At 41.1% G+C, this 11046-nt stretch overlaps 3 protein-coding genes across 3 annotated transcripts in view; all 3 read left to right on the forward strand.

Annotated features, from left to right (window-relative positions):
* LOC101581987 (tripartite motif-containing protein 12A-like) overlaps positions 1 to 2267 on the forward strand; it is an 18901-nt gene extending 16634 nt beyond the window's left edge. The window contains exon 7 of the mRNA XM_004642012.2: positions 1646 to 2267. Coding sequence (XP_004642069.1) covers positions 1646 to 2178 — 533 coding nt within the window. The 3' untranslated portion in view covers positions 2179 to 2267. The remainder of the gene's footprint in view (positions 1 to 1645) is intronic.
* LOC101570739 (tripartite motif-containing protein 5-like) overlaps positions 1 to 11046 on the forward strand; it is a 158614-nt gene that overhangs the window by 135196 nt on the left and 12372 nt on the right. The gene's annotated exons all lie outside the window — the stretch shown is intronic.
* LOC101571138 (tripartite motif-containing protein 5-like) overlaps positions 1 to 11046 on the forward strand; it is an 87976-nt gene that overhangs the window by 32151 nt on the left and 44779 nt on the right. The gene's annotated exons all lie outside the window — the stretch shown is intronic.

Consider the following 11046-nt stretch of genomic DNA (forward strand, 5'->3'; position numbering starts at 1 on the left):
TTTTTTTTTTTTTTTTTTTTAATGGAACCAGAAATTGAACTCAGGCCCTTATTCTACTGAGCTATCTTCCTGGCCCCCCTCCCATTCACTTTTATTCTTTTTTGTTGTTGTTGTTTTTTATTTTTATTTTTTTATTTTTTGGCAGAACCAGGGATTTAACTCAGGTCCTTGTGCTTGCCAGGGAAGCACTTATTCCACTGACCACCTCCCCAGTCCCCTATTCACTTTTAGAAGTAGAAGAGACTGAGGCAGGATTCCATAATAGATTGACTCCTGCCTGAAGTATTTACATAGAAGTAGTTTTGCGTAAATTACCCCATTCCTCACTCCTTTCCCTACCCTGTCAGAAACTTCACAATCATGTAGGAAATAAGAAGGAGACAGGACTTATTTGGGGCAATAAGAAGACAGACTATTTGCCCATACGAAGCCATAAACCCCTCTGTCTGAGACCTTGTATCTATTGGATATAGGGGCAATCACATTTCTACTGTTATGAAGCACTTATAGGATATAGCGGGCACCACATTCCTGCCTGGTTGTCATAGCAGCAAAGAAACTATAGAAGCAGTGGGGAACAAAGAACTGGGCCTTTTGTGTCTTCCCAGATGGGGAGGGGAGAACATAGGTTGCCAGCTAATTAATAAAAATTAGGTAATTAGTTTTAATTTGATCTTCCAAGGGCCATATATCCAATACAGACATTGCCATATTTCTCCGATGTTAAAATACATGTGGCAAATAAGTATATGAAAATGTGTTCAACATCATTGGTCATTTGAGAAACAAAACTTAAGACAACACCAAGATTCCATTTCATCCCAGGAAGAATGTCTATCATACAGAAATCAACTAATAACAAATCGAGAAGAGGCTCTGAGGAGAAAAGAACCCTTTTCCACTGTTGATGGTAGTGTGCACTGCTATAAGGTTTGTGGAAATCAGTATGGAGATCCCTCAAAAAACTAGGTTTGGAAGTTGCTCTCAAACCAGCTGTTCCTCTCCCAGATCTTTTTCCAGAAGAATTAAATGCATAATGCTGCAGTGATGCATGTGCACCCACGGTTATGGAAGCACATTTGGTCATATGTGATATGACCAAAGATATGCTATATCTTGGATACTACCCAGATCTCTATCAACTCAGGAATGGATAAAAAATGATGTGATATTTTTATACAATGGAATATGATGCAGCTATAAGGAAAGATACAGTAGAGGCTTTTATAGGTACTTGAATGTAACTAGTGGTCATACCCACAAGGGGAACAAATCAGACCTCCATATGTAAACATCATATTTTCTCCCTAGTGTAAGAACTTGAACAAATAAAATCTGAAAGGTACAATAGATACAGTAAAAGGAAAAGAAACTTCTGAAAGGAAATGAACAATTGGGATGAGAAAAGAGTGAAAAGAAAGAAGGATAGGAAAACTCATAAATGTATATATACAGGATAGGTAAGATGATATACCTTTCTATACTTTTTATGTGAGCAGTTAATGTTAAAAATTTTTATTTTGACATTTTGCATAATTATAACTTGACATCTGAGCAACTACTTTGTGTACAGTAATATGCAATGTAACACCCATTGTTAATTTTGTATCTTATTTTTAAAAAATGTCTATCATGTGCTTTGCAGATGCGTCTATCCATCCTCTTAGTCATTTGTTGCCAACCGTGGACACCCCCACTGTGTTCTTCGATATCGCTGCCGACGGTGAGCCCTTGGGCCGCATCTTTTTCGAGCTATTTGCAGAGATAGTTCCAAAGACAGTAGAAAACTTTCGTGCTCTGAGCACTGGAGAGAAAGGATTTGGTTATAAGGGCTCCTGCTTTCACAGAATTATTCCAAGATTTATTTGCCAGGGTGGTGACTTCACACGCCACGATGGCACAGGCAGCAAGTCCATCTACGGGGAGAAATTTGATGATGAGAACTTCATCCTGAAGCACACAGGCCCGGGCATCCTGTCCATGGCAAATGCTGGGCCAAACACAAATGGGTCCCAGTTTTTCATCTGCACTACCAAGCTCGAGTGGTTGGACGGGAAGCACGTGGTCTTCGGGAAGGTGAAAGAGGGCATGAACACGGTGGAGGCCATGGAGCGCTTCGGGTCCAGGAACGGCAAGACCAGCAAGAAGATCGTCATCGTCGACTGTGGACAGCTCTAACAAGTGTGACTTGTGTGTATTGCTCAGAAGAGCACCCTGCGCCCTCCCTGCTCAAAACGCCCCATCATCTCTGCTCTTATCGTAGCTCTTTGGGTTCCATATTTTCCTTGCTTCCCTCCAAATGTACCTGGATTGCAGAGTTAAGTTTATGATTATGTTTTTTGTTTGTTTGTTTGTTTTGTTTTGGTGGAACCGGGGATTGAACTCATGCCCTTGCACTTGCCAGGGAAGTGCTTATTCCACTGAGCCATATCCAAAGACCCAAGTTTATGGTTATGAATAAAGCTAAATAACAATTGAGAAAAATTTTTTAAAAGGTGTATCATTTTAAATGTCTTATTTAATATTTTTGTCTTTAAATAAAAAGTTTTTAAAAATTCAGTGGAGTACTACTCAGCCATAAAGCAGGATTAGCTTGAGACTGATAGCTAAATGAATGGGCTTTGAGACCATACTCTAGAGAGAAATAAATTGGGCAACTGTGTAAATATTGCATTGTCTCTCTGATGTGAGACAATTTCTTGATTCTTATTTCATAAATAGTCAAAATGTGTAATCGGTATAGTGAAATAAATTGGGAGGAAAGGGGAACTAGGAAGAGGGGAGAGGGAAAGAAAGGGAGTTAAAAGAAAACATGAGAAAGGAAGACAAAAAAGGAGGGACAAAATGGAAACAGTTTTGTAAGTAAGGAAGGGAAGATGGGTTGAAGAGAGCAGAGAATGGGAAAAAAGAAATCAATGCATATTGTGCACAAGTAAAAGGCACATTGCACCACTATTTTATTTCTAAATGGTTTAATAAACATAATAACGGGACAGTAAATTGTTACATGAATGGTGGGAAAACTTAAGAGGGACTATTTTTAACACCTTTTAGCAGCACAGATAGCTGCATCCTGAGGCTTAAGAAACAAGAGGTGTGTGTGGTAAGGGGTAGGGGTAGGGTATGGGATGTGTGTGCTGTTAGTGGAGCCAAGAAAGGGCAGGAGGACAGAATGCATTGGTTTCCTTTACTCAGAAGGGTTTCTCCGGAGGCTTCAGGGTTCTCTGGGCTAGCAGCATGGCTTCTCACACACAAGGGACCCACAATAGAAGTACTTTAAAGAGCAAATGAAAGAGAAGAGAAGAAGCAGAGAGGCAGACTCTGTGGAGACGGGAAAGGAATCTGGGGAAGGAGGCAGAGAGGTAGTGGGGAAGGACAGTAAAAGTGACCCAGAGGCGCTGTGTGTGTGTGTTGTCTCCTTCATGCGCATGTCATTATTTAGTGTCACAAACTTGTACTAATAGCAAAAGATCTGGACGCAGTCCAGTACTGCTTGTATGAAATCATCTGGGAAGGAGCATGGGAAGTTGCTGAGAAGAGTTGCGATTGCTCTTTAGGCCTCAGTTGCTGCCCTGGTGCTCCTTGGCTTGAGAGAAGATGGGAGTCTAGGTCAGAATGGTAAGTACACCCTTATGTCCTTCTCAGGTTCCACTTGGGAAGCTACTTCCACGCACAGAGAACCGTAAGTGCAAGTGTCCCTTGAAATGTTCAAAATAGTGACCAGATAAGCAATATGACTAAATATTATCAAATTAAAACATTGTCTTCAGGATGGGGATATACAGTCATGAACATGTCAGAAAGTGGTGTATGCTAAGGAGGTGCTTTAAGGTTAAAACTTGGTAAAGAGAGGTTGAACAGGAGGGAAAATCAGTTAAACACAGGAAAGAAAAATCCTGGGGAAGGGAGAAATGCAAGAACATGTGGGGCAAGGAACACTTATATGGACCTGGTACAGTGAAGGACTAAAACATAGGCATGGAGCAAATTCATGGGGCACAGCAAGAAGAGGCAGGAGTAGCCTGTATTGGACCTTGAGACATTATTGCCAGAGATATTCTGTCTATAAAGGAAGCATAAATGTGGAGAAGCCATGACTACACCCAGGTGAGCATTCTCTAGGACAGTTTCACCTGTAGAATACAGTTTAGAAAACCATCTATACTCCATTGCCCTACACAAAAGCATCTTAACTCTCATGGCAGTTGGAAAAACGGCCCTGGCCATCTGGAGATGGTGATTGGGACTATTTCTTTTTAATTTTAATATATTTGTGTTGACTATACTGCAGGGCCAACACTGATATAGGGGAAAATGAAACCCTCACCTGTAAGGTACCTGGGATGTGTTCGTGTTCTCTAAAAGTGAAGAATGAATTTTAGGTGGTGGAGAATGTGGGAACTTGCTTAGGTGAGCATGAGGTGGACAAAACTATGGTCAACTAATGATATTACAAGCACCACTGCTTAGGTAAAATTGATTAAATCCAGTACCAAATGGGGAAGTGAGTCAGGTAGCAAGCAGGCGTGAATATAGAACAGGGTTTCTTCCTGTTAGGGGTTGAGTTAATGACTCTTTTAGGTCTCTTTCAGGATGATTTTTTGTTTTGTTTTGTTTTTTTGTTTTGTGGTCAGGGATTGAACTCAGGTCCTTGTGCTTGCCAGAGAAGCGCTTATTCTACTTAGCTATCTCAGCGGCCCCTCCAAGGTGATTCATATCTATTTAGAATATTAATCTCTGATGCCCATCCCTAGGGAAGTATGTGACTGTATTTGTTGACTCTTTTGTCTCATGATCTGGCCCATAAGGGTGTGTCTGTCTCTTCCAAAGTTGCAAAGTCACCTTACCTTCCATATTGTCTTGGAGGGCCTGGCCCTGTCTGACTCTTAGAATATTTCTATCTAATTTAGCTTCCTACTACAATTTCACCCCCACTCATACTGTGAGCAAAATGGGGTGGCTCCATTAGCCTGTGCTGACAACATCATCAATATCTTGTGTAGCTTCTTAGGGTATATGGCGTCAGTTTTGATAGCTGTTGCACTCATCGGCATTTCCTGTTCTTTGATTCTCTGAGTTGGGCATAGACCTGCCAGGGTGCTTAACATAAAGCTCTCAGAACCTGTGGTTCTCACATTGGAGTTATTCTCCATACCAGCATTCTCACTTTCCTTACCTATTGCTTTGGCAAAAAATATTCCCCACTGTGTCCACACCCTCCTGGCAAATCTCTGTTTTAGTTTCTCCCATACTTAACCCCATTAAATATGGAGTGAAGACCAAACAGATCAGGGACAGTATGCATGTTATCCATTTCAAGGAAGGCTTTAGAAAGCTCCAGGCCTCTTTGTAGTTTGCTTTTATTAGGAGCAAACAGAACTTGCCAACAATTGCTCAAGTTTAGACAAGGTAGTATATTCTGGCTCAGCAATATGGACTTGGAAATAAAATTAGTCTGCATTCAAATCCCGACTCCCTTATATTCTGATTTATTTTATTTTATTTTTTTCAGTACCAGGGATTGAATTCAGGACCTTGCACTTGCCAGGCAAACACTTATTCCACTGAGCTATCTCCCCAGATCCTTACTTTCTTATTTTTGACCCCTATCTTTTGGAAATTTAGTTTTAATCGATAATATTGAGCCATTCAACCCATGCTCTGAAGCTTCTGTAAAGATAGTCCAGAATTGTGTAGGCTCTCAGTGTTAGCCGTTACTCTAAGTCAAACATTTGTTGCCTTGGGGAAGAGTCTGAGGGAGTCTTAGGTTGGTATACCCTAAGCCTTCCAGGATTTCCTGAGGCTCCTGTGCCTTCTCCTATTTACCTTCCAAGAGTGTATCAAGGCCATTGTTATGTCTGATTATCATTATAAGATTTTTAAAAACCAATCCAATTGGATGCTAAGTAATGAAGTGCTTTTTTAAAGCTAAACTGTTGAAAATATTAAGGTTGATACCGATTACATTTTATGTATAACAAATGTTAAACATTATATGTAAAAAAAAAATCATCTCAGTCATTCAGTAAAATGGCCAACTGTCATAGACACAGGGGCTACCCATAGAGTTGAATCTCCAGGCTGAACACATGGACAAAGAGCAAGTTAGGGGGTTACATGGAAAACAGAAAAAATTATGTACAGCACACATATCTAGACATGAGAAGGTTGAAACAAGCCACTGTAGTGTGATTCTATGTCCTTTTCTTTTTATTTATTTTTTTAAATTTATTTTATTTTTTTAACAGTTTTTTTTTTTTTTTTTTTTTTTTTTTTTTTTTTTGTGGTACCAGGGATTGAACTCAGGACCTTGCACTTGCCAGGCAAGTGCTTATTCTACTGAGCTATCTCCCCGGTCCCCTCTATGTCCTTTGCTTGAGCTACATTTCCCTACTTACAGTTCATTGTATGACTTTGAGTTCTATAAATTATGATGGCTTCCAAGTTGGCATCTCCAGCTTCGTCTTTTCCTTTGAGAGTCACACTCATGCATTCCCTGATTTCTTAACATCTGCCACTGTGTGCTCATGGTCACCTCAGAATGGACATGTAAAAGGGTGGTGTCAGCCACCTTATGGTGACAGATCACACACTTTCAGTGAATTATCAACTGGGTTCATTACTTTTTCTTTTACAATCTAGTGGGCATAAACAAGATCTGTTTTTCTTCTAGCAGCTCAGGCGTCCTCGATTCTTCTGTTGTAGGCAGCTAAATTAGATAGAAATAATATAGGCAGTCAGGCAGGGCCAGGCCCTCAAGGGCAATATGGAAGACAAAGTGACTTTGCAATTTTGGCAGAGATAGAATCTCTCTGCTGTGGGCCAGACCTCAAAACAAAAGAGTAAACAAATATAGCCATGTACTTCCCTAGGGATGGGCATCAAGGATTGATATCTAATTTTATTTATTTATTTTTTATGTATTTAATTTATTTTGCAGAATCAGGGATTGAACTTAGGCCCTTGGGCTTGCCAGGGAAGCGCTTATCCCTCTGAGCCAACTCCTGGCCCCAAGGATTGATATTTTAAATAGATATCAATCACCTTGAAAGAGCCCAAGAGTCACTAACCCAACCCCCAACAAGAAGAGACCCTGTCACGTATTCATGCTTGCTTGCATGTGACTCTCTTCTTCATTTGGTACTGGATTTAATCAATTTTGTCCGAGCAGTGGTGCTTGTAATCTCATTGGTTGATTATAGTTTTGTCCTATTTTATGCTCACCTAGGCGAGTTCCCATGTTTTCTACCACTTTAGACACCCACCTCACTGCATGATATTACTCTATAAAAGTTCTTGGAAAAGACAGCTTCCTGGGTACAATCTGCTTGGGGACCTCCTTCTGTTCTTCTAGCTCTAGGATAGAAGCTTTCTTTCCTCCAATAAATATATTCTGCTCTTAACCTCCGTTAGTTCCTAAAATTCATTCTTTGGTTTTGGAGACCATGAACTTGTCCCAGGTACCTCTGACATCAGGAGTTTCATTTTCCCAGCTATCACGTCCATCTTGTGATGTTGTCCTAGCAGCATGTACTTTTTTCAGAGTTGCCAGTGCCAGGCAGGAGGTGAGGGCCAGTCAGAGCGCTCAGTCATCCCCTTCATCTTGGGGTGACTCAGCAGTTTGCTCACAGGTGGGCTCATGGACCCCAGCTAAGCACCAGGGAACTGAGCAATACAGGAAGTGTCGCAGACTTGTGTCAAGTGAATATTGTCTCTGTCACCATCTTCACCTTGGTCACTTAATATCTCTTGGCTCCTTTTCTCCACATATAGACCACACCCAAGTCCCCACAGGAGAAGCCTCACAGTCTGTTTGAGATGCTCCATCCAACACAGGCTCTTCAAGTGACATACAAGATCCTTTCAATAGATTTGGTTGTGCTTTTTTTTTTTAATCCAAAAACTTATAATTAAAAGGAAATCCATTTGTTACTCATTCTTTAATAATGTTAATAGGGACATTTAACCATTTTTATTTTTTCTTTTCAAGACAAGATTTCACTATTCATTTCAGGCTGACCTTGAACTTTCTTTGTATCCCAGGCTGGCATCAAACTCACAGTGATCCTCTTTCCTCAGCTTTCTTAAATTTTTTTAATGGTGAAATATATCAAACCCATGACAGGCAGCCTTCATAAGACTCGTGGACCCCCCACTGGGTAGCCGTTTGGAAGCGTTATTGCTTCAATGTGCTGTCAGACACTGGTGTTAAAATTTAACTGCCATTGTGGTGATATGAAGAGATGGAACCACTGGTGACTGGGTCACAGGAACAGCAACCTCATCAATCAACTGCAACCCTTATTATGGGAAGAGACATCTATAGTGAGGCGGGTATAAAGGGGAACCTCAGCATCCCTCCAACTCTCCCTGTTTCATGTCCTTTGTCTATGCAACCACCACATTATGACATAGCAATAAGACACTCACCAGATGTGGCCTCTCAGGTTTGGACTTGACCTTTCAGAACTCTAAGCCAAATAAACTACTTTTTTTTTTCCCTGAGACAAAGTCTCATTGTGTAGTGCAGGCTGACCTTGAATGCAGTAAGTGGCCCAGGTTGGCTGCAAATCAGCAGTGATCCTCATATTCAAGCGCCCCCGAGTGTTGGGAGGATGACCGTGTGTCACCATGCCAAGAAAAAACTTATATATATTATAATTTACCCATCTGCAATATTCTGTTATTAGAACCACAATGGAATCTGAGAGAAATGCTCTAAATTCTGGATTTGGGAGAAGATTCTTGACCCTGTAGTAAGAATACTTCCATCCGTTCCTCCTGTAGGCACAGGAAAACTAATCTTTATATACCTCTCTTTTCTGCCCAGATCACAAGCTAAAATGAGAGTTGGAAACTACGAAGTACCCGTCCTGTGGGCAGCCAGCCTTCTCAGCCTACTTCCTGGTGCTGAAAGCTTGGAGAGTAGGAGTTATCTCCTGAATGGTCCAAAGCTTTCTTAGCTGAACTCTTGGTTTCTTTGGCAGAGTCTGTTTGTTACGGGCTTCTCATCTATTGGATTCCAGTGATGTGTCCTCCAATAAACCCTCAAATCACTTAAAGACTCAGTCATGAAGCTTTCTCCGTTTTCCCCTCACTATGTCCATGTACTTCTTTCTGCGCATACTGCTGGTGAACGTGGACCTATCCTGGTTTAGTAGGAAGGAAGATACTACCTTTAATCTGATGTTTGTCGTATAGCTGCTTTACCTATCCAAGAAGTTTACCAGACAGGAAAGCCATCGCATTTCTTTTTCCTTAGGGATTTTAATAAATTGAGAAAACCTTTTTTATTTTCTGTCCTGGAGATTGAACATAGGGCTGTATGAATGGAGGGAAGCACTGTATCACTGCGCTCCTTTAAAGTTGTTTTTCATTTTGAGTCAGGGTCTCTCTAAATTACCCAGGCTGACTTCAGAGTTGTAAGCCTCCTGCCTGAGCCTCCCAAATGGCTGAGATTACAGGTAGGTAAGACCAGCCTTGGTCTCAACTAGAATTTTTTTTTTCAACTAGAAATTCACTTTTAATTTTTTTTAGCTTTTTAAAAATGTATTTAGTACAAGTCTACAGGGTCTCACTACATAGATTGAACTCATAGTGATTCTCCTGTTTTCAGCCTCTCAAGCCCTGGGATTACAGGTGCACACCACCACACCCAGTCTTAAACACCCTCTTAGCGTGGCCTGAGGGTGGGTCCAGTATGGCAGGCCAGAGATCCGAACCCCAGCTGCTCAGTCTGCCTAAGGAGGCACTTTAATCCACTGAGCTATCTGGCCTGCCTTCTTAACTGAGAAAGTTTATTGAGAGATTTCTGCTTGAAGCTTTAAAAAAATCATCTCTTTCTTGGTATTCAGAAGTGGTTCATTTCTTCACTTTCACAAGGCTCTGAGTACTGTCTTTAGCTTGCATTGCCACTTCCCAAAGACATCTGTGTCTAACATCTGGCACCTCTGAGTATGTTCGGTTAGAATGCAAAAGAGAATTCCAGTTACAGATGGAATTATGATTGCTAATTGATAAACCATTATGAACAGCCAAATTTAATCCCCAAATCCTGAGCAATTTCATTTATGAGGAGTGATAAGGCTGAGAAGGGATAAGGCATTAAATATGAAAGGAGTTTAGAACTCATGTCCATGCTCGGAGGGAGCCGTCAGAAAAATCACTCAAGCAGCAATGGCTTTGCTCACTTTGGAGCTGAAGTGGGGCCACAAATCACCTCTGGAAGCTGGAAAAAGAAAGAAAATGATTTCTCCCCAGGGCCTCCCGGAAGGGGAACAGCTCTGCCAATACCTTTGTTCTACTCTGTGAATTTCATTTCGGATTAGTGAAATGTGGACTGGGAAGATAATAAATGTGTGTTGCTTTAAGCCACTAAACTGGTAGTCATTTGCTGTAGTAGCAACAGCAAAGGATGCAGTCACCCTGCCTATTTTTCTGTGTTTGCCAGGTGACCAATTATTTCCATTTTTCCGATTCTTTCATTTTGCTTCCCTCTCCAAATGTAGCCAACATATGACTAACAGGTTATTTCCCAGCGTCTCCTGCAGAGCTGCAAGATGGGGAGGGAGGCTGTGTGTTTACACAGGACGCAGCAGCACCACGGTTCTGCTGTGTAACACGTATCACCATCGCTCTGGTTTACTGTTATAAGCTTTTTTGTTACGCAAATGATACTAAAATTCTACCTCCATTTTGTTATTCTTCCACTTTGGACTTATTTACATCGGACCGCATAGATGGGTGTGAGCCGGCCGAGGGAAAGGAGTCAAAGTTCCCCACAGAGCTGGCTTCTCTGGCCGGCGTGCTCCCTCTGCCTGCCCAGGTCGGCTTAGCAGACCACACTATCCTCTTTCTTTCTTTCTTTCTTTCTTTCTTTCTTTCTTTCTTTCTTTCTTTCTTTCTTTCTTTCTTTCTTTCTTCCTTCCTTCCTTCCTTCCTTCCTTCCTTCCTTCCTTCTTTCTTTCTTTCTTTCTTTTTTCTTTCTTTCTTCCTTTCTTTCTTTTTTCTTTCTTTCTTGTTCTTTTTTTTTTTTTTTTCCAGTAC

Source organism: Octodon degus, unplaced genomic scaffold (assembly GCF_000260255.1).
Source record: "Octodon degus isolate 3935 unplaced genomic scaffold, OctDeg1.0 scaffold00146, whole genome shotgun sequence".
NCBI classification, from domain to species: domain Eukaryota; kingdom Metazoa; phylum Chordata; class Mammalia; order Rodentia; family Octodontidae; genus Octodon; species Octodon degus.